General features: G+C 42.3%; 1 protein-coding gene across 1 annotated transcript in view; it reads left to right on the top strand.

Moving 5' to 3' along the window:
- The window catches only part of PAK5 (p21 (RAC1) activated kinase 5), a 248104-nt gene extending 224156 nt beyond the window's left edge, over positions 1-23948 (top strand). Inside the window, exons 5-10 of the mRNA XM_069495955.1 lie at positions 5635-6126; positions 8808-8941; positions 9694-9820; positions 19022-19147; positions 20758-20892; positions 21685-23948. Coding sequence (XP_069352056.1) covers positions 5635-6126; positions 8808-8941; positions 9694-9820; positions 19022-19147; positions 20758-20892; positions 21685-21840 — 1170 coding nt within the window. The 3' untranslated portion in view covers positions 21841-23948. The remainder of the gene's footprint in view (positions 1-5634; positions 6127-8807; positions 8942-9693; positions 9821-19021; positions 19148-20757; positions 20893-21684) is intronic.
- Positions 23949-27922: the final 3974 nt, after the last annotated feature.

The following is a 27922-nucleotide window of genomic DNA, read 5'->3' as shown; positions in this document are numbered from 1 at the left end:
TTCTTCCTTCTTAGTAGCTTTGGAATCTTTGCATGACCTACTTAAACCCACTGTGCTTCAGTCTTCTTATTTGCAAAATGGAACAATTATGGGGCCTATTTAATTGTCTAACTTGAGGTTTACATGCAATAATGTACATAGGATGTTTAGAACAGTCCCTGGCACATGGAAAGCACTCAATAGATATCAAACATCATTATTAACATTAGTATTTGCTATTTCTGTAAGTGTAGACGTCTAACAAAGAAGTCGCTTAATGGAAGGGGTCCCACTTTGTCTCCCAGGAGAAGCCCGTGCATTTTAGGAAGGAAGGAGTACTCCAGCCTTGAGTCCAGGGAGGTGACAACTAATGGTGTCAATGCCAAGACAGGCAAGAAACCAGGCCTGCCGGGCCAGTGTGCGGAAGGCCCTCCCTCTGGGAGTGGAGGTTGACCTGGGTCAAAGAACTTGGGTGTATAATCCTCTTGGGAGTACTGGGCCATGTTCCCTGTATTGCTTGGGGACAGTTTTATCTCCTTGTGCCTCAGTTATATCAACCACAGAATGGGATAAATTGCCCCCTGCTTGATCCCCAGAGTAAAAAGAATGAGTTCTGTCCCAGTGTATCCCAAGTGATATGCACCGTTGTGGAACCGGCAGTTGGGTCATGATCCAGCCGAGGGCCCAAGCAGGATCACCCATGCATTTCTCCTTCACAGAGTCAGCTCTTTGTCTGCCAAGGGAAGACCATGTGTTCCCTCACCCAAGGTGAACAGTTAATTCTTCTTTGATGGGTACACCTTGCATTTGGTTCTAAAAATCATCTCTTGGGATAGTGGTTGTTCCTCATCCATTGCTTCTTTGAGAGTGTGTGCCTCTTAGAAGCCAGGAAAGCAAATAGCACCTTTGTGTCTCAATGATCTAATTTCAAAGACACTTAGCTCCCAGCAAACAACTCTGCATTCCTTCTTTAACTGGAAATTGTCCCCTTGGTGCAGGCCGGCTTCCCTTCCTTGATGCCATCGTGCCACGTGCCAGCCGTTAAGAGTGGACTCTGCTAACACCACTGACAGATGATAAGGAAGAAAAGTGGCCCAATGCATTGGGAAGCAGTGTTTGCAATTCCTACAGGATACAGCTTTTCTGCTTTTAATATATCTTCAGAGATCAGTTACACATGCTTGTGGGGAATGAATTCAATTTTGTTTAAAGTACAAGAGCAAATCCTCCAAGGAGACACAGGGAGGTAATGGCACATGATGGCTCCCAGGACACACTTTCAAAAATAAAGTCAAAGACCCTGTTTCTCTTCATGCCCTGGCCTAGCTGACTTGCCTAGACTTGGCTAATCTTAAGCTTAATTTAAAGGAATAATCCAATTGTTTAATCTACACTGACATTTCTCTGTCCCCACTTCCATCATAGACACACACACACACACACACACTCACACACAAGTTTTCCTGGCATAGCTCAAATACAGGGGCTTAGAAAAAGAAATCAGCTTATTTTTTAATATAATATTATAATTATATGTTGTTCAATATATTACAGTTAAAGCCACCTTGTCTTATTGTTTTGGGGATCAATGTATAGGAATATATTTGCCACAGGAACATTGTTCAACTTTAATAAATGCCAGCTTGTTTAATAATATTATAATTACTATTTATTTTCTTTTACATTCCCACTACTGTGCTAAGTACCTTATATATAACACTTTACATAATGACACCACTTAGAATTTATTGGCCAGTCACTGTTTGAACACTCTGATGTATATTCAATCCTTTAAAGTTCACAATGACCTAAGGAAGTGGATGTTATTATTACTCCATTTTACAGACAAGGAGACAGGCTCAGAGAGACTGATTTGACTAAAACTATCAGAGTCAGAATTCATCCCTAATATGCACCTCAAAAGCAAACAACCAGGTCAGGGCCCCGGCTTAGCAGCTGCCCTGGTTCCTGCTGCTGTTGGTGCAGAGTCTGTCTGAGTGGTGAATTCGCCTGAGTGGAGTGTGGGGTCCTTGAGGCTGAAATGGCTGCATTGCTGGGTGTGCAGCAGCCCAGCGTTGTCATCATAGAGCCAACGGACAGTGCAGAAGAGTTGAGAACGGTGCCATGATGGCAATTTTAAAGAGCCCACTGTGTGCAGTCCTGCTGCCTGACTTGATGGAATTGGCATCTTTGATGTAGCGTGATGTGGCAGGAACTGCCTCCTGCCCCTACCTGCTTCCAGGATGCTTCCAGATCTGAGGAGCGATGCCCCCATCCCACTTCACTCCTCAGTGTCAGTTAACTTGATTCATTTCTCCCTTCTTGAAATACTTTCCTCCCTTAGCTCTAGGGCACCCTACTTCCTTAGGTTCCTTCCTACATCACTGGCCACCCTTCTCTGCTCCTTTTTGTAAGATTTTTCTGCTCTTTCTGGTCTCCAGATGTTGGAATTCTTGGACTGCCTCTTACACATTCAGCATCATGGGATTTTAGTGCCAACTAAACACTGATGACTCTCAGACTCATGTCTTTAGCTTCAACTCATCCCTGGACTTGGGGCACATCTGAGTCACTTAAGTTACACCTCCACATGGATGTCTAATCACCCTCCCAAACTTAACATGGCCATAACAGAACTCTTGGCTTGCCCACATGTATTAGCTACCTATTGCTTTGTAACAAATTACCCTAAAACTTCTTGGCTTAAAATAACAATAATCAAGTATCATCTCACACAGTTTCTGTGAGTCAGACCTCCCATTGTATTAGTTATCAGTTGCTCTGTAACAAACTACCTAACAAGAAAAAAATAGTGCTATTCAACAAATTACCTCCAAAACTTAAAATAACAAATATTTGCTATTTCATATTTTTTGTAGATTGGGAATTTGGGAGGGCTTAGCTGGTCAGTTCTGTCTTGGGATCTCTTTTAAGATCACAGTTAAGATGTCAGCCAGGGCTATAGGCATCTCAAAGCTAGACTGGGGCCAGAGGATCCACTTCCAGAGTGGCTCACATGACTGCTGGCAGAAGACTTCAGTTTCTTGCCACATGGACCTCTCTGTAGGATTCTTGGGTATCCTCATTACTTGGAAGCTGAAGAAAGCCAGAGCAAGTGATCCAAGTTAGAGAGCAGAGGAACTTACCATCACTTCTCTGCATTCTTTGATCACTCAGATTAACCCGGATGCAGTGTCGGAGGGGACTACCCAAGAACATAAATGCTGGAGGCAGGGATCCCTGGGAGCCATCTTGGAGGCTGAAGCCACACCCACAAGCCTTCCCTGGGTTCCTGCCCCTGGGTTCCTCATCTCTTTAGAGGGCCTGTTGCTCAGGCCAAAATCCTGGGAGTCCTCTCTGATTCCTCTCTTTCAAGTTCTCATCCAATCCATCAGAAAATCCTGTCAACTCCATCTTCAAACCTGTCCCTGGATCCCACCATCTTTCTCCTCACCTACAGGAACCGCCCTAATCTCAGCCCACGTTGACCGTAGTAAGCTATTGGCATTTCTGTTTCCACTCTTGCCACCAAAGTCTCTTCTCCTGCCAGAGTCAGACCATGTTGCTCCTCTCTGCTTAGCAGCTGCCAATGGTTCCCCCATCACTCAGAGCAAAAGCCAGCATCCTTGCCAAGGCCCCCATGACTGGCCCCCTGGCTGCCACCCTCCACTCTTGTGGGGCCTCCTCACTGTTCCTCAAACTCCAAGCCTGGATCTGCCTCAGAATCCTGCATGTGCTGCTCCCTCTGCCTGAACAACCCCTCGCCAGACAGTCATAAGGCTTGTTCCCTCACTTCAGCCAGATTTTGGCTCAAATGGCACCTCAGAGAAGTTGTCCATGGACACCCTATCCCAGATGGCACTCTCTGCTCCCAACTCCTTAACTCTGCTTTAATTTGTCTTCCTATCACTTATCACTACTGGGCCACAAACTGTATTTATTGGCTTTCCTGTTTGTCATCCATCTCCTCTAGAATGTCAACTCCAGGAGGGCAGAAATGCCATCCATTTTGATTATTGGTGGATCCTCCCCCCCGGCACCTGAAATGAAACCTAGCACGTAATAGTTGCTCAAATATTAATTTGAGGAATGAATAAATGAATGAATATACGACATGGGAATAGTCAATTCAGCTAGAACAGGGCTGTCCAATAGACTTTTCTGCAGTGGTGGAAATGTTCTATATGTGCGCTGTAGGGCCTGGCAGCTATTGAGTTCTTAAAATGTGACTTAGTGTGACTGGGGAACTGAATTTTTATTTTATTTAATTTTTATTGACTTTAAGTTGGCACACGTGGCTAGCAGCTACCATATTAGAGCAGATCTAGATCCTTGATGTGGATGGTGGGGGACAAGATAATTTCATTTTAGTACATCCCAGTGGAGTGACAGAAATTTCCTGGGGCATTATGTCAGGGAGAAGGCAGAGGTCCCGTCAACAAATCTTTTTCAAGTGCCTTCTTGGTAGCCAGCACTGTGTTGTCATTAGGATCTTACCAAAAAAAAGAGTGCATCAGTTGATTAGCACTTTCTGCCTTGGACAAGAAACATGTTACATGATATGATGTGACGTATTTATCATTCCAGGAGTACCCAGAGCTTCTTCCTGATCCATGATCCCCTCCCTGGTTTCCCCACCCCTGCTCTGCCGGTCTCCCCATTCTCCTTCACTAAATTCCCTTCTTCCACTCTTCAAAATCAGAGTGGAATATTCTTTGTTAGGCTCTCTGAGGGCTGGTCAAATTTCTCTTTCACACACACCCCTGCAATGTTTGGTTGCTCCCAATTATATTTGTACTTATTTGGTGAGAATGTTGCATGTGGGTTTTTTTTATCTTTTTTATTTTTTTGAGACAGAGTCTTGCTCTGTCACCTGGGCTAGAATGCCGTGGTGTCAGCCTAGTTCACAGCAACCTCAAACTCCTGAGCTCAAGGAGGTCCTCCCGCCTCAGCCTCCAGAGCAGTTGGGACTACAGGCATGCACCAACACGCCCAGCTATTTTTTTTTTTTTTCTATTTTTAGTTGCCTGGCTAATTCCTTTCTTTTTGCAGTAGAGACAGGGTCTTGCTCTTGCTGAGCCTCTTGCTGAGGTCTTGAACTCCTGACCTCAAGTAATCCTCCTGCCTTGGTCTCCCAGAGTGCTAGGATTACAGGCGTGAGCCATCACGCCCGGCCGAACGTTGCGTGTGTTGTTTACCTTTTGGTCCACACTGATGCAAAAGCTGCTTAGCCCAGGGAGCTGAGTTTTCCTTGCTGTGTTTTGTGCGTGCATGGTATATATCACCCTCTAGCATGTGAGTTCAAAAGCATGGGAAAAGGCCTCCTACTCCTGAAATTTCTCCCCAAAATGCTAGCTGAAGACTAATGTCCTTTAATGAGGGATAGGGGTTTTTCATTCCTGATCAAGAAAATAGGGTTTAAATAGCAAATGCACCTTGGATAAGCCACACATAAACTAACTCCCTTCCTGCGGTGCACATGAGTGGGAGAAGGCTCCTCTCTTGGGGTAGCCGGTCCTGTTGGTGCCCAGCCAGATCCCTGCATCACCTCCTGGTGATCCTCATTCTGCCAGCTGTAGGTTGGCTCACAGACCACCTGGCTGTGGCATGGAGACCCAGCATGTGATTCTTCTCCATCCATGTCTGTCTTCGCAGGTGGATTATGATCGAGCACAGATGGTCCTCAGCCCTCCACTGTCAGGGTCCGACACCTACCCCAGGGGCCCTGCCAAACTACCTCAAAGTCAAAGCAAAGTGGGCTATTCCTCAAGCAGCCACCAGTATCCGTCTGGGTACCACAAAGCCACCCTGTACCAGCACCCCTCCCTGCAGAGCAGCTCTCAGTACATCTCCACCGCATCTTACCTGAGCTCGCTCAGCATCTCTTCCAGCACCTACCCCCCACCCAGCTGGGGCTCCTCCTCAGACCAGCAGCCCTCCAGGGTGTCCCACGAACAGTTCCGGGCGGCCTTGCAGCTGGTGGTCAGCCCGGGAGACCCCAGGGAGTACTTGGACAACTTTATCAAAATCGGGGAAGGGTCTACTGGCATCGTGTGCATCGCGACCGAGAAACACACAGGGAAGCAAGTCGCGGTGAAGAAAATGGACCTCCGGAAGCAACAAAGACGAGAATTGCTTTTCAACGAGGTAAAAAAGTGGTGTGTTTGGGTCAGCCTCTCTCTCCAATGTAATATTTATTCCCATTTCAAAAGTTGTATGTGTACATTTTAGAACATCAGAAGAGCACTGAAAATATAAAGACAAAAATATAGCGTCCTTGTAATATTTCCTTTGAGTCTTTTCCTATGCATGCATGGCTGTTACCTTTATAAAGCATTCGTGTATCAGCCGCTGTGCTAAGCATGATTCTGTCAATAGTTTGGTCCTCACAACAACCCTATGAGGCAAAATGATGTTATCACCATTTTATCAATAAGGAAACCTGGACTCAGATAGGTTAAGTGACTAGCCCAGGGTCACACAGCAGGTTGGCTGCAGAACTGGGATTCGAATCCTTGTCGAGCACATTCCACCATCCCATGCTGCACTGTCTGTCTATGTGGGTGTGTATACATTTTACACTGTTGTGGTACCATATATATTCTTTGTAGCCAATATTTTTAACACAATAAACAGAGATTAGTTTATCAATGGACTATTAGTCTTTTGAAACTTTAAAATATTTTTTTCCTACCATATAAAAATAGTGAATTCTTCCTGTGGAAAATATGGGAAGTGTAGGAAATGTCCCACATCCAAGCAGTTGGCTACATTCATATTTCAATGTTTCCTTTCTATATTTTTCTATCTATATATTTCTTTTATTTTGGATAATTCTATATATATAGTTTGATAACTTTCCAATTTCACTTATATTAACATATGTTAATATTAATAAAATTAATATAAAATAAATTGACATATGTCTATATATAAAATATAAAATAAATATATTGACATACATTAATTATGTATATTTATTAATATAAAATAAATGAACATTTTCTTAACAATGTGTCAAAACATCATTTGGCCTAATACTCTTCTATCTACGTGTATCAAATTTATTAAACCAGTCTCTAACTTACTTTGTTTCCAATTTGTCACTTTTAAAATTTTGCAGTGAGTATTGTTACACGTAAGTCTTTGGCCTCATATCTGATAATTACTTTAGATTCCTAAAAGTGGAATAAACAGATCAAATGATATATAAATGTTTTCAGAGCAATGATATATCATGTTAATTTACAGAAAGTCTGTACCAATTTGGACCCTCACCAATAATCTTGTTTCAGCCTCCCTAACATCATTGGATATTTTCATGTTGTTTTTCTTCATACGACAGACATGAATAAGCCTTACTGTTTCAATTAGTATTTTTATTACTAGTAAGGCTGAATTTATTTTTATATGTTTATAGGCCATTTTTATTTCTTTATCAAATCGTATGTCCTTTGCACAGTGTTAAATTAGCATTTGTTTTATTGATGTGTAAGAGCTCTTGATGTATTGTGGTATTAACCCTTTTCCATATATTTGTCGCACATATTCTTCCACTTTCTCATTTACCTTTTAAACTTACTTATCACTTAAGAGGTCTAAAATAGGTAGGGAAACAGGAGTAGCTGTTAGGAAACATAAGCGTTTTGGAGTAGTATCCCTTTAATAGTTTCATGAAAGACTTGGGGAGAGAGATGAGTTTTTGTGGATAGGAAATCTAAGTCCTGAAGCTATCAAGTCGGTATATCAATGCCAGCTAATATGCCAGTCTCCAGTGAAGGATGTACAATCCACATCTCCCAACTCCCAGAACAATCTACGGCCGCTTGACCTGTTTGACTTTCTATTGTGAGCATTCTCATTCTCTCAAAAGTATGGAGAAATTGTTTGATCCATAAACAAACACTGAACAAATGCAGCAGCTGTAATTTTGGAGCCCTCTTCCGTGTGGCTCATGGGAAGCCTCAGCGACCTCCACACATCTCCAGCTCCCACAGAGAGGGTGTGTAGGCTTAAGCATCATCCCAGCCCACGGTTCCCGATTCCTGGAATTTATTTCCCAAACCACAATGTCAGAACTGACAAGGTGATAATGGTGTAGATAAACAACTCTATAATTTATTATTTAACACTAACTCTGAAAACTCAAGAGGAAGCAGCCACAGGGCAGCAATTCCTGGAAGCTCTATCCAGCAAGCAGGCTCACCAGCTTTTTTTATGCCTACATCATATTTATTTTTACCTTCAAGATGTATTCCTTTGTATTTGGCTCAAACCTCTCTCAGGTTCAACCCATACCTTCTCCCAAAAAAGAAGTTAAGTTGGCCTCATGTGGCTCCACCCCTAATAACTGTTTATTCACTCATGAGACTCACTCACCATTCACTTCCTTAACCACGAACGAGGTGGTGGGCCTTTGTTAAGCTAACCAACAGTGGAGTGTGGGCAGTGCATTCTAAAGGAGACCCTTAGGGATCTCTAATCACATCCCCCCAGAACAGTCAACTAAACTCTCTCCTGTAAATGCAACTCTTGCCTTCATTCTGCCTGTTTTCATTTCTCTCTGTCTCTTTCTCTCTCCGCCCCCCACCCTCGTTTCCCTCTTTCCAATGTCTGGTTTCCCTGCCATTTTCTCATAAATTTACTAACTTGATTTCATTTCTGCTAGCCATTCTTAGTGCCTTCTGTCTATAGTAGATTCCTGAATAAATTTCCCCACAATCAATACCTCTCAGTCAATTGTACTAGCAATGTAGCTGAGGCCACAAGAGAACAAAAAGCCAAATTTCACCTTCACGAGTCAAAAAATGTCTTTCCCATTCATCCAGGTTGTGATAATGCGGGATTACCACCATGACAACGTGGTTGACATGTACAACAGCTACCTTGTTGGCGACGAGCTCTGGGTGGTGATGGAGTTTCTAGAAGGTGGTGCCTTGACAGACATTGTTACTCACACCAGGTATGTCTCTTTATAACCCAAGGGGCTTTACTATTCTCCTCCAGGGCAAAACCTCACTGACTATCTTTCTGAACTCTTCATAAATTGTCAGTACTTTGGAGTCAGGGAACACAACTACTCCTTCCCCCATATTCCCCAGAATGCCATTATATCATGCATGAATAATCATTCATTCAATTAACATTCTCGCTGCTCTCAGAAGGTCATTAATACCCATTGATTTAAAATCAGCAAGATGCTGAGAATGAAGTTTCAGTAACAAGTAATAGAATTGCTTTTCACCTACATAGATTTCTACAACCAAGTTTTGTTCTGAGTTGTCCTGCTCTTGGTGTGGGCAGATACCATCAAGGAGACCTGAGGAAGGAAGGGCAGGTTGAGGATCAGTCAACGTTTTATGTCAGAATAACGAACGTACATAGGAGAGAGAAATTCTTCAATTCTGTTTTAAAATAGTCTTGAAAGTAACAATGGTTAATTACCAGCCTGTTGTTTCAACTATTTGCCTCCCTGATGTGTCAGTTCAGTCATTTCATGAAGCATTTATTGAGCAACTTTTATGTGCCAGCCCCTTTCCTAAGTGCTTGTTGGGAATCAAATCCAAAGACTTCCTTTCCTTTGCCTGTAGATTTTCCAGATAGGGACTGGGAAGTAGGGACTGGTTCACTAGAACTCAAGGGATCCGCCTCTCTTGAGCACTTTAAAGATGTTTTTAAGCTTGGCTTGTTCCTTAAATGTTATTTCCTCTCTAGAATGAATGAAGAACAGATAGCTACCGTCTGTCTGTCGGTTCTGAGAGCTCTCTCCTACCTTCACAACCAAGGCGTGATTCACCGGGACATCAAGAGTGACTCCATCCTCCTGACAAGTGACGGCCGGGTAAGATTCTCATGTTGGGCCCCTCCGCAGTTTGCCTTGTCACTTCGTCTGTCACAGGCACAGTTCTCTTAAGAACACTTTCTCATGATTCTAATTTTCTTAGTCACAAGTCACCCACCACTCTTCCCAGAAGGCTTACAAAACGGAAATTACCATCTTGTCCTCTGTGTCATCCTGTTAGTCAGAATAACCTGTGACCTGAGTTTGATGGATAATTTGCCTCCTTAACAATGAGTGTCGGAAGTCATGGAAACTAGGGACGTTTCTTGTCTTTTTCTGCCACATTCCTATTTTTGTGGCAGAAAAAGAAAACGGCTGCGTCCACCCTATTCCTGTGGATAAGCATGTCAGCAATATCTCTCAGCGCCCCTGCAAGAAACAGATGACCAACTCCACTCGGGGATCTGAGGAGCATTTAATAAAGGGACAGTTTGCAAAGGTGTGGGCAGATGTAGAAAACACCATAAGGAGTGGTGCGTGAGGATTAGTGCAGTGCTTGAGAATGAAACACCACTCGTAATACCCCACGCCTGAAGAGGCGAGAGGGACCTGGCTGCTGGAATCTGGAAATAGAAATTGCTGTTGTCTTCAGGGCTGCCTCTGATTTTTGGCGGAAGCCAGACTGCAGTGAACCTACAGGATGGGAGCCGGGGGAATAAACATCCCAACCTCACTCTGCTCCTTCCTTCCAAATTCCAACTGGTGTTCCCCATCGGCTGAACACGCCCAGAAGCCATCAATTTAGTCAATACAGGTTGGCCTTCCAAGGCTTGGACAAGGGAGGAGAATGGGTCCAGAAGAATAAACAGAAGATATTTATCACACTGGCGTAGCTCCAGGCCCAGATTTCTGCATTTCCCCTCACTGCAACCTGCACAAGGGATTTTTCTGAAACTCATCAGCCACACCAGGGTGCAGAACAGAGAATACAACAGCCAAGGACATAATGAGTTGACATTCCAAGGAAGGCTTAGTTAGATGGGAGGGTTTCACAGCATAGATTTCCACCATTTGGGCCCTTTTAATTCCCCTGAAACTCCCCCCAGAGCCCATGGCCTTGGGATGATGGAGCCAGCCATCCCTTTGATGTACCTGTCTTTTATACCCCAGCCACATGGACAGTGTTTGTGTCACATCAGAATTTGCTGAGGAATGATCAGAGGACAGCCAGAAGAAACTGCCTAAGCACTTTGGCTCTTCTTTTTTTTTTTTTTTTTATTGTTTTAAAAAGACTACAAGTTTTATTATGGAAAAATTCATAGAATTTGAAGTGGGAATAAAGGACAGGTAAACAACCACACACCTGCAACCAGGACCTTAGGACCATTCCACCCCTTCTTTACTGTGCTTACGACAATCAGCTGAAAGAAAGTGTCTCTTCACCAGCGGTGTGGACCACCAAGTGTTGTACCTACCTGGCCCACTCAATTCATTGATATTATCTGCCTTTAAGCATTTGAGCTTTCTTGTCCCTCAAATAACTAGAATTTTACAATTAGGAGACATGAAGATTACCTCCCAAATACTATTCTTAAATAAACAGAGACTCGGATGGCGTAATAACTTGGTAAAATTCATTCTGCTCCAACAGTCTCTCAGATACACCCAATCTGTGTGCACCCTCCCTTCCTTCCTGCTCCACAGAGGTGACTTTTCCTAATACAGAAGCACAGTGGGAAAAACGAGGAGACCCAAGTTTTTATTCCCTTTCAACGCTGTTGTACAGCTTTGCACCAGGGGCTGGCTGAGGTCGCTGTGCCATTCTAGTTGAGCCTCTTTGATGCCTTCTCTCTTCTCTTGGATTTGGCAGCTGAACAAGGGTATCTTAAGCAGAGCTGGAGGTATCATTATCAGTCTAGTCCCCTTCTGTTATCTCTCTCACTTCCTTTGTCCCCGGGTCATTTCTCTCCTTAAAACAGAAGTTCTCAAACTTTAGGGAGCATCAGAACCTGCTAGAGAGTTCCACAAGAAACAGATTCCTGGACCCCACCCCCAGAGATTTGGATTCAGTCAGCCTAGGTAATACCCAAGAACCTGCATTTCTAACAAGCTCTCAGGTGAGGCTGATGCTACACCTATTGAGTACCATTGCCCTTTAGGAAGCACTCAGGAATTAGGTACCCAAATGGCCATCTTTTGCCTTAGCCAAAAACCTAGAGCAGACACAGAATTCTTTAGAGTGTATATAACTTACAGAGCATGGGTTTTTTTATATTCTGTCTTTAAAACTGTAGCCATCCTGTGCATAGACTCTCTTTTGCCTACCCCCATTATCCCAACCCTCCATCCTTTTGTGGGACCCCTAATTCCTAGCCAGGACATGTTAGAGATGGATAAGTGTCTCAGCTTTAAGTAGCCCCCTTGAGCTCTAAACCATAGTTCTTTGTCTGGTCCTTGTGTAACAAGCTACATCGTCTCCTTTTAGGGGGCAATGTATTAGTGGCAGTTCTTTTAGCCTAACTGCATTAGTGAGACAAGGGTAGTTTTCTAAGAAGCCAAATTGTACAATTCTATCTAAAGTAAGGCTCAGCTTAGCGTCTGTGTGATTTGCTTTTAAGATCTGCCTGCAGTGCTTTATTATGCTCATTACTTGAGTTTTCATTATCTACTTGCAGATTTATTTGGACAAATGTTGTGTGCAATTATGTTCTTTTAGAAAATTGTCTCTTTTATGTACTTGGATGAGTAAAAAAATCACGCCAAAGCACTTATACTCCTGCAACAGAAGAACAGGCCTAACTTCCAAGTGTCGAGTCTCAATTGCTCGTCTTCCATTTTGTCAGGGAGATAGTTATTAGAATGCCAGATTTTGAGGGGTTTGGATTTTTTTTTTTCATGTCAGCAAAGAGAAACCCACACTAGAGATATTAAAATTAATAACTGCCAATACTGAAATGCTGATGCATCCACCTCCTGCATGATTCAGGTTTCTTAAATTTATAGGCAAACAAAATTTATGGGCATCATTGTTTCTTCTTTACTCTCTGTGTAGTGGGGTTGCAAATTTACTCACACTCTAGCTTTGGAAATAATCAACTGCACACACACACACACGCACACACATACACGCACACACAATTATAGTTTCTCTGTTTCCTAGAACCAACCCAGAATCTTCACAAAGCTCTACCAGCTAGATTCTTTTAAAAACATCTCTATTTTAATTCAATCCGTTAATTTAGTCTGCTTGAATAATTTAAACATTGTCTATCAAAGTTCAACCGCATTATTATGAGGTTTAAATGATACCTTTAAAAACTCAGTCTTTCAGATTTAGCCACTGCCTGCTCCCCCCTCTCCCTCCCACCCTCACTCTTTCTCCAAATGGCATCCGGAAGAGGAAGGGACAAACATGGCTTGTGGCATCTCAGAGTGAAGGAGATAAGATCCATCTTTTTTTTTTTTTTTTTTTTTGTGAGGCAGAGTCCTGCTCTGTCACCCTGGCTAGAGTGCCGTGGTGTCAGCCTAGCTCATAGCAACCTCAAACTCCTGGGCTCAAGCAATCCTCCTGCCTCAGCCTCCCGAGTAGCTGGGACTACAGGCATGCAGTACCATGCCCGGCTAATTTTTTCTATATGTTTTTAGTTGTCCAGCTAATTTCTTTTTATTTTTTTGGTAGAGACAGGGTCTCACTCTTGCTAAGGCTGGTCTTGAACTCCTGACCTTGAGTGATCTGCCCGTGTTGGCCTCCCAGAGTGCTAGGATTACAGGCGTGAGCCACTGCTCCTGGCTAAGACCCGTCGTCTTGTTCCTCTCTCGTCCCTGCTTTGGTGTAACTAGATTCTCCTGCTACCTGGACTGGTGACCACTGAGGTTATCTGGTCCCGTCAGTGTCTGGGCTGTTCAGAAGGCACCTCTGCAGGGCTTCACAGCCTCTGGCCTCAAGTGTCGAAAGCTTCCCTTTAGGCTGCCTCCTTGGCTCAATCCAAGGCTTGTGCCAGGCCTTTCCCCATTCCCTCTCTGAGATTCGGAGGAACTTCTGGACCCCTGCACATCACACACAGTCCATGGTAGCCAGCAGCACAGCCTCAAGCTTACCCTCTCTGTGCTGTTGTGCCATCTCTCCACCAAGGCCATGTTGGGCAAGGCCATGTTGGGCAAGGCCAAGGCAGGTGTCCAGTTTTCACTGGTATGTCTGTACCCATTGTTCAGATATTGCAATATTTCCATGCTGGTTGGTTAGCAACCACTGTTTTAAGTCCTTAAGGCATCTCTGATCCCCCAGCCTTTTCCCAGGATACCCTTCCCTTACCTCATTAAAAATGGTAATCCTCCCCAGCGTAACCCTAAGACCCTGCTTGACTTTATGCCTAGATTCTGATTGGTCTAGATTAATCTGATTATTAAATGTTTTGAATATTACCTCTGATGTATGTAGGGCTTCTCCTGTCTCTTTTTTGTGTGGGGATGTATGTGTTCCATCAGGAATAAGCCATAATCTCCCCCCCCCCAGTCCAAATCACACCACCACTAGCCTTGGACTGATTAGTGAGAAGATTATGAATGAGGAAATAAAAAAAGAAAAAAATCACATTAATTTCTAAAATTTGACTTCCATTTCATCTGTGTTCTAGAAACAGCTGTCTTCAGTAAGTCAGTAATGGTTTCGGAAAGCACCCCAACATAACTTCTGTCACATCATGTGCTAGTATGCATGTGTGCATAAATATAAAATAAAATCAATCTAGTAGCAAGTGTTTTTTGAGTATCTGCTGTTTACCCAGCTCTTAAGGAACACAGTAAGGATCTACAGCCAGAAAGCAGAGCTGTTGCCCCTGAGAAATGTTGTCTCTTACCAGAGGGGGAAAATCAGCACTAGAAAGCAGTTCGAGGTTGAGCGCCATGCTAAGTTCTCTTGACTTTGGAAAGGAGAGAGACCAATACGGGCTCCTGAGAAGGATTCCAGAGGAAGTGAGATTTGGTCAAAATATGCTTAAGAAATGAATATGCAAGAAAAAAATATGAACAAAAACTCAAAGTTGGAAATAGACCTTAGGATGGCCAACTCTTTCTTATTTGCCTGGAACTTTCTGGGCTTTAGCCCTGGAATCCCACATTCCAGGAATGTCTGCAGTCCCTAGGAGTGGTTTCAGTGTGTTCAGAAAGCAATGAGGGATGAGGCTGGCTGTGTGAAGATGCACCAGGTTATGGAGGACCTCGAAAGCCATGCAGGTGGGCTGCACTGTGTTCAGGTCAGCAGTAGGAAGCCTGGGCGTGGTGAAAATATTGAGAAGGCTTTTGTCATGATGCTGAAGTGAAAAGATGAGGCCCTGTGCAAACAGATGCCTCTTCCTCCTCCCCTGTTCATGAAATACTCCTTCCTCTTCTGTTTTCTAGCTGAACTGTGGTCTCTTATGTTTCAAAGTGTAATGTGCACAACAATGGCCTGGGTATCTTGTTAAAATGGAAACCCAGACTTCAGTAGGTCTTGAGGTGGGGGCTGAGATTCTGCAAGTCTAATAAGTTTCTAGGTGATGCTGCTGCTGCTGCTGCTACTGCTGTTGATGATGCTTTAAGTAGCAAGACCTGGATCTCTCCCCTACAGTCTTTTCAGGTTTCCTGTCATCAGTTACCCTCACTCACTCCTCTACCTTTAACAGCAGTCCCCAACCTTTTTGGAACCAGGAGCTGGTTTTATGGAAGACACTTTTTCCATGGACCTGGGGTGGGGGTGATGGTTTTGGGATGATTCAAGCACATGACATTTATTGTGCAGTCAAACCTTTCTGCTAATGACAATCTGTATTTGCAGCTGTTCCCCAGCGCTAGCATCACCACCTCAGCTCCACCTCAGATCATCAGGCATTAGTTTCTTATAAGGAGAACACAACCTAGATCCCTCACCTGAGCAGTTTACAGTAGGGTTCACGCTCTTGTGAGAATCTAATGCCGCTGCTGACCTGACAGGAGGCGGAACTTGTGTGATGATGTGAGTGATGGGGAGGAGCTGTAAATACAGATGAAGCTTCTCTGGTTCACCCACCGCTCACCTGGTGCCATGCGGTCCAATTCCTAACAGGCCACGGACCAGTACTGGTCTGCAGGCCCAGGGATTGGGGACCACAGACCTTTAACATCTGCCATTCCTCTAGCTCCCTTCTTTCAGTCTGTACTCTGCTCTTCAGTACAGAGTGGTGGTTAATTTCCTGAATCCTGACTCTTCCACTTGCTAGCTCTATATCCTTGGGAAAGTGGCCTAGCCACTTTTGTGCCTTGGCTTGCTTATCTGTAAAATGGGGATGATAATATTTCCTACCTCATTAGTTTCTTGTGAGCAGTCAAATGGGATAATGCATGTAAAGGGTTTGTAGTGTTACCTGGAATGTAGTAAGAGCCCAGTGAGGTTTAGCTAGTACATTAGTTTCCTGGAATTGCTATAAGAAGTTACTACTAATAGAGTGGTTTTTTTTTTTTTTTATTTTATTCTCTCTAAGTAGGATTTATTTTCTCATAGTTCAGGAGGCCCGAAGTCCAAAATCAAGGTGTTGGCAGTGTTGGTCCCTTCTGGAAGCTCTGAGGGAGAATCTATTACATACCTCTCTCCTAGTTTGTGGTGGTTATGGCAATTCTTGATGTTCCATGGTGTAGACTCATCACTCCAGCCTCTGCCTGGTCTTCACATGGTCTTCTTCTCTGAATGTCTGTGTGTCCTCTTCTTTTATCATAAGTACATTAGTCATTGGCTTTAGGGCCTGTCCCTTATCCAGTATGACCTCACCTTAACTAATTATATCTGCAAAGACCCTATTTCCAAATAAGATCACATTCTGAGGTTCAGACAGACATGAATTCTGAGAGACGCTACTCAACCCACTCTATAGAGTAATAATAATCATCACTGTCATTATTATAATTTTCACTACATTTTTAACTCCAGGAGTTCTTCTATCTATATTAAAACACATCTCATTTCTTGAAAAGCAGTCTGACGGAGATCCACCTCCCTACTATCTGAATTCTGCCCCCAACTCAAACTGAAACTATGGGTTACCTGGGACACCCTCATTGCCAAGTACAACAGCCACTCTCAGTTCTATCTGGTTTGGTCTCCCTGGTGTTTCCTGGCTGTTGGCCATCCTCACCCTGGCTGCCACAAGTCATTCTCCTTTGCTTGTCCTCTGACTTCATCACCCAGCAGCCCTGTATTTTATATTTGACCATCTTATTTTTCCATGCTACGGCTCTGCAAGGGTGACTGACCACCACCTAAATCTTGAGTACCCTCTCAGCCATGCCCCAGTGATGGCAGTGGCCCAGATCTTAATAGGAGTTTGAGGTACACAGGTGTGTGCATTTGTCAAAACTCACCATGTGATAAACCTAAGATATGTACATTTCCCTGTATGTCAATTTTATATAATCTGTAAAATATCATTGAACTCTAGTTAATGCTAAATTAGGAGTGAGGTGTACTGATGTCAACAACTTAATTTGAAATGCCTCTAAAAGAGATGGATAGAGAGATAGGTGTGTTATAAAGCCCACACAGCAAAACATTAGCCATTATAGAATCTACTTGCTGGGTGTAGGGATGTTCACTGTTCAATTCTTTCAGCTTTAGTATGTGTTGGAAAATTATCATAATAATACATTGGGGAGAAAAATCTTGTCTCTGGGTCAGATCTCTTTGCTAAATCCTGATCCTTATAATATTAATGCACTTGTTCTTCTTTCCAGAGGCTTCTTTCATTTCTTATGATGGAGGATCCATCCATTCAACAACACTGATCTTGAGGGCCTATTATGGGGCATGCATTGCTGTGGGTCCTGAATCTACAGAAGTAGAGTTTTTAAATTTAGCCAAGAAGACTTGGGGTGAGACATGGAGGAGAGTCAGGATGATTCTTATGAGTTTAGAACTAGCAGCTGGGGTGGATGTTGGTGCCATTAGCTAGGACAAGACAGACAGATGAGGGGTCAGATTTGGAGCAGAGAGAGGGACACTGAGTTTGTTTGAAAGCACGTGTGGTCATCCATGTGGAAACATACACCAGTTAGAAATACAGGTTTTGAATGGAGGAGTGAAGTCTGAATGAAAAAGTGTCTCCAGCAAGAGAAAGTAAAAAGAGAAGTGATGAGTGTTGGAACCAGAACCCCAAGGAACCCTAATATTTAAGGTGTGGGCAGCACAGGTAGAGTCAGGACAAAAGATTAAAAACAGAAGTTCAAAGGTGTGAAAAGAATCAAGAGAGAATTCATATTGTAGAGACTGTGCCTTTGATCTGTAGAAAATTTTAACTTCCAATGGTCATTCCGAACCATTGTTTTCTTTTGTACTCTATCATCACCAACAACTGTAAGGGACTCATTGATGTCCTCTTTAATAAGGCCATCTGGAGTTCAGCCCAGGTCATCATGACTAGAAATTCTGCCTTCCATAAATAAACAGAATCCTGGTCATCTAGAATATATAAACCAGCGGGGTGCAATAAGTTCTTATGAGTGCATGAGCTCTGTGCAAGAATTTTCGAAGTTTGTCTTTCTTCTTATGTTATCTAAGATCAATAGCATGTGTATCTACTGGATCCTTAGGATGAACACCTTAAACCCGTGACAGCCCAGTGTGGACACCCAGCTCCTATGGCCGTGCCTCCACCTGTATTAATGTTCACAGTGGCAGCTTCAATTGTCCACAAAGGAGCAAACCAAAAAGGGAAGGGGAGCCGACACTGACAGTGACATTGCAGCCTCCTATCGAAATGAAGGTCTTGCAATATTTCAAATACAGGAAAGAGGATGATTCTTTGAGTCATCTCATGATACATGGAACTCTAAATGGGTTCCACTCAAAAGAACTTAAACTGCATCAGGTTGTACAAAATTCACATTGATAGTAGCAATTTACTTACATTAAAGCATCATTTGTTACATTAAATTAAAGTTGTGGGCTTGAGATGTAATGTATTTGTTGTTTTGGGTGTATTTAATTTGTAAGGATTTTTACTTTTGTTCCATAATTTTATAAATGATATAAGCAGCAGGAGTTTAGACATTGGAAGTCAATCCTGGTGGCCCTGCAAGAAGTTCTTCCATTAACATGGACTATTATGCCTTTCCAACAAAGGATCTGACGGCCCCTCCTCTGATACTTCCAAAGCCTATTAATGGGACTGTTTGTTTTGAATTTGAAACTCTATATTTCCATGTTTGGCAGACATTATTTTAAAAATTGTAAGTTTGCTGCATTTCTTTCCTTTTCAGATAAAGTTATCTGACTTTGGTTTCTGTGCTCAAGTTTCCAAAGAGGTACCGAAGAGGAAGTCACTGGTTGGCACTCCCTACTGGATGGCGCCTGAAGTGATTTCTAGGCTACCCTATGGGACAGAGGTAAGGGGGTCACAGTTATTGTCTGGGGGTGGCAGGGCCGGGAGATGCTCAGGGATGCAGTGGTTCTGAGGTTGTCAGAGAACACAGGAGATCAGGGTGATGACTTTTGACTCCCCATTCAATCCCCGCTCACTAGACGTGGCACAGCACAGGCGGTGGCAGAAGGCCACCTCTAGCCACTCTGAAGATATCACCACGGTATTTATCCAGGGGCTGCTTTCTGCGGTCTACGATGAACACTGGGGGAGAGTCACTCAAACTCTGACCCCACTGTCAGTGGCGGACACACACAGAGCAAGGCAATGCAACTTGAAAAGTGTCTGGAGACACAGTTGAGCAGGCATGGTGATTCAGAGAAAGGAGAGAGGATCTGAAAAAGTGCCACAAAATAGGGGTAATAGTTGCATGAGCAATAGTGTTTTCTCATAGGAAAAAAATCGTCTATGAATATTATATAGCATATTCAAAAATATAGCACAATCTCAATTTCCCCTGGAAAGGAAACATCACTCACAATCTATTAAAGGGTAGGGCCTGGGTATGTGAACATGAGGGGCTAGAGGAAGTGGAAGAAAGGCTTCTCAGGAGGGATTAATGTGACTGGATGCTCAGAGCCACACAGGCTACCGTCACAGGGAGACCAAGGGGTTTGTTTCAACTGGGCGTGGTGTTTCCACACATTATGGTGCAGGTGTTGATGCTAAGAGAGGAGAAGCATGAGAAAACGTGGAGACGTGGAAATGGACCAGTGAGCTAAGGATATTGACATATGTTAAGGCAGACTCTGTTTTTTTCCCTTCTTTGCTCGACTTAGGATGAGTAGTCGACTTGTTTTTCTCACTGTGGTCCCGAGAGAGAAATTCTCAGGGACGGTCACTGCAAGGGGTATAACAGTAATGCAGTGAACAGATAAGAGATATAATGAGGCCATAGCTGGGAAGCGACTGGAGCTGGGAATTTATAGCACAGCAATGGCTCCTTATTGTCCTGATTTCCATTCTTTACCCCAAAAGAATTGCTTGTCATCTCTTCCTTTTCTTTTCTCCATTCCCAGAAAATAGTTTTGTACAGCAGGGTTTTGTGCATGCTGCTTTGAAATGATAAAACATAAAGAGGAAAACCCCAAAGTAGGGAGGGAAAGAAATATTTTTAAAATCAAATTAATAAAAGAATCAGAATATATTCTGCATTGTGCAGTGGAGCTCTTTGCCATTTGTTATACGTCCAAACTTCTCTTATTTTCTTATGATTTAAATGTAACTCTCTTCTCTATTTTGGTAGCATAAAACTTTGGATGTTTTTCTCATCTGCCCTGATAGGCAGTTAACTGCTGAAGTTAACAGGGCAAAAGTTAAAGCACAGAATTTCAGGATACTCATTTATACCCGATTGGTGGAACTTCATTGAAGTTGTCTATAAAAAGCAAAGACCATTAGCAAAAACTCGGTAACCCAACAATTCAGCATATAAATCTGTATTATAAATTTTGAAAGATTACAAATAGCATATTCGTTTATGGAATGAGTAGGAATCTACTGGCTTCTGAGGACGCATCCAACATTTCAGAATGTTCTTTTTGTCTGAGATAACCAGTGGGTTGTGCCTAACAGGTGGACATCTGGTCCCTCGGGATCATGGTGATAGAAATGATTGATGGCGAACCCCCCTACTTTAATGAGCCTCCCCTCCAGGCGATGCGGAGGATCCGGGACAGTTTACCTCCAAGAGTGAAGGACCTACACAAGGTGAGAAGCAGCAGCTCTTGCTAAAGTTCAAATAGTTTTTGGATTTTTCAATCTCTCTGTGGTTTTTAAGACTGGCTGATCACATCCAGCAGGTAAGATCCTGATTTACAGGCATGAGATTTGGAATTAGTCACTTAGATTCAAATCTCTGCTCTTCCATTCATTCACCGGGCAAGTGATGCAGCCCCTTCTAAGTTCTTCATCTGTAAAATGGGTGACAGTTGGTTCCTATCTTAGAGGGTTGGTTAGAAAAGCAAATCCAGTGCTTTATCCAACACTCACTCATTGAGTATCTATTACATGCTGGGTACTTGTAACGTTACAAGAAATTTAAGGGAAAAAATGCTATGTGTTAGCCTTACAAAAGCCTGTTTCTCTTAAAGGAAAGGTATTCCACAGAGCCAAGATGATTGCAGTTGTTAGAAAAATAAAACCATTCCATGTTTATATTAGGCTTCACCAGACACTTATGACCTGCACCTATGCAAAGAAAGCACTTCATAATAGCTGCTCTAAGCACTATTATTACCACTGCTATTTTATTGAGTAAATAAGATTTCATTCTCAATTGCTCCATCATTTACCCCTATTATATCAAACTTGAAGAAGGTAAGGAAAATACCATGTGTTAATAAAGGCAATACCTGCTTTTGCTTTCACACCATCTTTCTCCTTAAGGCGACTTCCTAGAATTTGAAGTGGTTGATATGATTAATGGGGGAAAACCATTTCAGGAGGGCTGGGCTAGGTGTCTGTGCTAGTCCTCAGGATGGTACCTGTGTGTTTTCACAGGTTTCTTCAATGCTGCGGGGATTCCTAGACCTGATGTTGGTGAGGGAGCCCTCTCAAAGAGCCACAGCCCAGGAACTCCTCGGACATCCATTCTTAAAACTGGCAGGTCCACCATCTTGCATCGTTCCCCTCATGAGACAATACAGGCATCACTGAGCAGAAGATTCGTGTAGGTGACAAAGCTAGATGAGGACACGAGACTAATTCAGGAGAACATGAGGAAACCACAGAACATGCAAAAGACCTGTGCATTCTAGACCAGCTGGCGGTGGGACGGTGTGATGACCAGCAGGGTTCGACAGACCAGGGCATCTTCATGTGTCTTAAATAGGCATCTCTCCACCGACAGCTGGCGTGGTCATTTGGAGCACGGCTTTAATAAGTCATTGTTATATTTTTCAGCCCTTCATCCAGCAAACCAGAAGGACTCAGTACAAACTCCGTTATGATATATCCTAGCCACATGCAGGGTAACACGTAGGATTTTCTATATTGAAAGAATACTTTTCTGGCAAAAAAAAAAAAAAAAAGAAAGAAAGGAAAACAAAAAGCACTTTTTTCTTAATGGTAGCAGTATAATGTATTTTGCAATGAATTTGTAATTTTTCTGTACGATAGTTTTGATAATTTATAGTACTTTGATGTCATGTAGCCATTGTATCAGTTGAAGTAATACTTGTTTACTAGCAGGAGTTTGAACAAAGCCTTTCCTACTTTTTTAATCCCTTTCAGACAACCAATGATTCTTTAGGAACTTTGAATACTGAATGACTCTTAATCACCGTCAGCTTTAGTAGAATATCTTTCTTATCTTAACAAGTGTCTTATGTGATGAAAGAAGAATTAAGAGTGATGGTGATAGTGTGCACATTTCATTAATCCAACCAAAAATAATGAAATAGAATTTGAGCTACAGTACACCACCAAACTACTCCTTGGGATAAAGCTAAATATTTTGAAAAAATCACATTTTTCCTTCAAGGTTTCTAGTAGCAAAATCATTTTTTTGCACACCAAGATGTTTCCCTCAGTGCCCTGCCTCAAATGGGTACAGCATCCCCTTGTGGCCAAATTTCCCTCCCAGGGAGCAATTTCCGTGCTAGGATCATTGGACTCAGTTCCCCAAATCGAATGTTTCCGTGAGACCCTGAGAATTCCAGGCTCACAAGGGAGAGGAGACTGAACAGGGCAAGATGTTTAGTTTCGTTTGTCACTGTTTTGAAAACTCTGTATGCTAGCACACCAAACTCTTGTCTGTATTTACCTTTGTCCCACAGTATTAATTGCTATTGTTCATGTATTGTGCTGGAAGTCTGAACTGACTCTAGGGGATGACTTAGCAAGAAGGTATTTTACCAAGTATGATCCGACTTCGGTTGTGACCATGTGTTTCCGACATAGAGGAGTTGTGCTGCTGTCTAGATCTTCTTGAATGTTGATAAAAATGAATGACTACTACAATACATTTTGTGTTGCTTGTTGGATGAATTTGCATGTTAACTGTAGGCTGATATAGATTTGCCTTTAAAACTCCGGAAGAGCTACATAGTCATCATTAGTTTCTATTAATTATGCATCAGACAAAAGCCATTTGTTACCAAACTGGGAAAACAGAGGCTTTTCTTAATGACTTCATATACTGTAACAAATATGAATTTAAATTTGTGAAAACGCTCTGGTTGCTCTAAGCATAATTAAGAATTTTTGTAATTAATAGGTTGTTAATTATTTATTATTGCTAAAAAAGGAAAAAAAAAAGGCATAAAATGACCTTCTACTGATTAAATTTTCAGTTTTTCCCCAAACTGGAAATGCCTCATCATAAATAGGATCTATAATTTTGTTTCATAAAATACAGCAGATCAATGTTTTATGTAAAATATTAAAGTATTAATATAAATACGTAAGAATAAAAACAATCTAAATCCAGAAAATGACAGTCCTAAAAGTTCATGAAACAGATTGTCTTAACTTAACCAGGACTATGTAGAAGTAGAAAGAAAAGAAAAAGAAAATCTTTTTTTAACCATAACAAACATTAAAAACCATTGCAGAAAATAGTGGATTTTGGATTCCAAACATTTTCAACAGTGTAATGGAATTTTTTCTGTAATTTTCTTATCATTGGATATTTTTTAAAGTATTCATTGAGTTTACCAAAAGTAACTGTAGCTTAAAAGGTTTTGTGAGCACTAACTATTGGCAGAAGCTGCATTTGCAAATAAAAATAAATGTTTGCCTTTTCCCCTTTGTGTTATTGGAAACTTCAGTGATCTCCCAATTCTGTCTTCTTGGGTAACCAAGAATGGTTTCTTTGTGATCTTGGAGAATACAAATAAGTTGGCAAAAGTTGATTGTAACATCATGATGACATGAACTGAAGACAAATATTCCCATCCCCAGAAGTTGCAAATAGTGTAAAATTATGCTATAGATACCACTAGTGAGGGAAAAAATTATTAAATTCTGGAAGGCCAAGTTCAAGGAAAGCCAGATTTGGGGGCTAAAGACTCCCACTCCACTTCTCTGTTCCAAAAGTGCTGAATTGATCTGAAGCCTTTATTAACAAAAGATATAAAAAGGACCTGGATTCGAGAGGATGTGATGAGAGCTCTCTGGGAGCCTGGAAGAGAGTGTTGGGCGCCCTCCTCATCTTTGAGTGACAAGGGAGACAGTAACATCGATCCCATGACGTTGAGAAGGATACTTGTACATAAAGAGCCCGTTTCTCACCTGGAAATTTTGGAAGGTGAAAACCTTCAGGCAGTAACCTGAGATAGCAGCATGAGAAAAGACATAGTCTATTGTGTGCCAAGGAAAAGAAAGATGGGGCCAACCTCCCACAGACAGGTCTCCTCAGCCTTTGCTGCACATGGAGGGAGACACTGAGTTCCCTTGGTTGTGTCTGATGGAACATGGAGAGAAAGCAGGGCAAACCACTTAACTGAGAGTATTCCTCACCTGCACAGTGCATTGGAAGCATGCATATGGGAACTCTAGGGAGATACGGCTGCTTTTCTGCAGTGAGACAGGGTCAGGGTGCAGCTGAACCTTACTCTAAAAACCACATATATCGTCTGCACCCAGACCACTTCAAACAGCAGAGGCTGTAGTCTTCAACAGAGACAAAATGAGATTCATCCCTCTCCCCTTCCTCCAGTAGCATCTCCCAGGTGGCTGAACACAGCCAGCCAAGTTACTAGAACCTCCCTTTCCTACTTGTCCCCACAGACTTGGGCCACATGTTAGTGTGAGACCTCGTGATTTGGGGAAGGGATTTAGGAGAAAGAAAGGGGGAGTATAAGAGCATACCATGCATCCTGCCACTACCTCCCAGCTGCTACCTCTTTCTCTGGTACAAGTTTAGCCTGAGCAAAAGAGAGGTGTGTTATTTTTTAATCAGAATGAGATTGATTTTTAAAAGTGGATCAGACAGATGAAATCAGACTGAGTTCTGGTTGTGTCCCCATGACCCCCTGGGAAGAACATGCTCAGTAGCAATAACTGGAAAAATGAAATCATTCCATGACGTTAACAACTTAATGAGTTCACACTCCTTGGTCAAACCGATCGAATGACCAGGACAGTGTCATCAAAGGAATGGTAATGAGATTCCGGGCAGAGAAAAGATCGATTTGATCTGAAGCCGATGCAAAATGTACAAGCAGGGGAAATTTTGTGAAAATGATATGATACAATACAAATCCACATTGTGCCTGGAAGTTGGCCAGTTTGAGCCTCGAGATATGTGCATATTGAATTGTATTTCCAAGTCAAATGAATATATATTATTGTGAGAGTTCTGCCAAAAGAAGAACCTAGAACAAAGACACAGTATTTTATCTGGGAGGTGATTCCAGGAAGCTCAACATGGCAGAGTGAAGAAATGAGATAAGGGGGTAGGGAGCAAAGTAAAAAAAAAAAATTGTGTTTTAATGAATTGGTTACCACGATGGGCAACTGGAGCTCCATCCCATTGGCGACCTTCTCAGAGACGCTTCAGCATTGTCCTGGGGGTGTGGAAACTGGGTTAGACATTCACCATCTCCTCTGCTCCATTGGTTGAGAGTTGCTCCCCGGGCATCAGTGAACTTCCAGAACTCCCACCCTGCCCTGCATGGGAGCAAGGTTTGTTCCCTCTGCCAAAATGGCACAAGAAACCATTGGAACTGCCAGCAAATGACCTCCAGGAAGGGCTGTGGGAACATGGATGGGATGCAAACAGCATCTCCTACATAAACATATCTACTGAAGAACGAAAAGAAGACCTGAGAAGTTCTGTGGATTGCTGATTTCTGGATCAAAATATACTGTTTTAAAAGTTAAAGGATTCCTTATCCTGAAATATTTGCTCACATGGCAAATGCTTTGATAATTATGCCTCATCATCATCAGCACTGCTAACACCTTAAAGCTAGAAAAGACTCTAAGATCTTACATGATCCACCTTACCTGAGCTAACCAAGGCCCCAAAGAGGTAGGTAATGACAGCACATTAATCATAATACAGGTTGAGTATCCCTTGCCCAAAATCCTTGGGACCATAAGTGTTTCAGATTTCAGATTTTTTCAGATTTGGGAATATGTGCATTGTATTTACCAATTAAGCATCCCAAATCCAAAAATTCAAAATCCAAAATGCTCTAGTGAGCATTTCCTTTGAGTGCCATATTAACATTCAAAAAGCTTTGGATTATGAAACATTTTGGATTTGAGATCTTCAGATTTGGGATGCTCAAACTATACCTGAATAGACTCCCTCCCCCCCGCAACACATACACACATTTTAGTTCCATGACAGCAGGGATTTTTACCTATTTTATTCACTGATATATCCCCAGTACCCACAACAGCGTCTGGAATGCATATGACCCATGCTAATAAATACTTTTGATCTCATTTGTCACATGAGCCTTTGTGAATCCTTCCCCAGCAGACAACCTGACAAGTTCAGTCACTTAAAATGACAACTGAAGTACCATTAACCCTGGACCCTCTTGGCTGTCTGAGCTTATAAACTCCTTCTCAAAAAGGTGTTCTTAAATGCATGAAGTAAAATACACAGGCTTACAAAGAAAACCAATTATAGTTATGAATGTTTTTAATTTTGTGGTTATAATGCATTGAATAACAAGGTCTTGTGTTGGGTCTAATAACTACCATAATTTCAAAGAAATCAGTATAAATGATTTTTTGAGATAGAACCAACAAGTATAATGTGGCCATTTCTACTGATGACAAATTCACAGGTCCTGCTTATAAAACAGTCATTTGATGCCTAAGTTCATAATTAAATGAAATGTTAACTTTCATTTGAAGTTAGTAAAAACAGAAAATGTAATTTTTTTCCCATTTAAGTTGATAAACTTTGACAGGCCCCCTCATGCCCAAATTGATAACCTCCTGAGTGATTTACTGGCTGGAGTTTGGTGGTGGGGGAAGAGGTGGGCAAATTCCTACATAGAAACACTCTGAATTCAAAATAAACTGACACAGAAAACTGTATATGTCAGGTTAAAAAAAAACCTGCATTAGTCCCTTTGGATCTTTCATGAACTCTTGTTTGGCAGGAAAAATTGGAATACACATGTTAAGAATTGTGCTAACAAAATGTCATTAATACCTTTAATGAAACATCTCCAGCATGCCAGGCATTGTGCTAGGGACTTAATTGCATTTTCATGAATCGTCAAATAACTCTGCAAGGATGGGGTGTGAGCTTCATTTTCAGATGAGAAAACAAACACAGGAAAGCCCAATAATTTGGACAATGTTCCCTGCACATGGATAGTAAAGGAATTTTAAGCAGAAGTTTTCATATTTCTGCATCAGCATTACCTGGGTTGCATAGTAAAACTGCAGCTCTAGAGTCTCACAATACAGTTATGAAACAATCAGTCTGGGATGATGCGCTGGAACTAACAATCATCCCAGGGACCACTGACATTTTTCAGCAGTTTCCTGGGATGATTCTGGTACAGGATGCCTTCGAACTGCACTTTGAGACACTGATTTAAGCTGCATCTGTCTGGCTCAGGTCACTGGGTGTTTGTTTCAGGGAAATATTTGAGCCCAATGCCAGTTTGAACCACCCACCTGCTTCTGCACACAGCAGGCTGCTCCACCACACGCTGCTGGTCATTCCTGCTGTCTTTCCTCCCACTTCTCCATTCATGTTCCTCTGCTGTTTCCCACATGCATGCAGCTCTGTCAAGTCTTTGTTAATGGAAAGATTGGA

This window comes from Eulemur rufifrons, chromosome 20, assembly GCF_041146395.1.
Source record: "Eulemur rufifrons isolate Redbay chromosome 20, OSU_ERuf_1, whole genome shotgun sequence".
NCBI lineage: Eukaryota > Metazoa > Chordata > Mammalia > Primates > Lemuridae > Eulemur > Eulemur rufifrons.
This window is presented reverse-complemented; position numbering and strand designations above follow the sequence as displayed.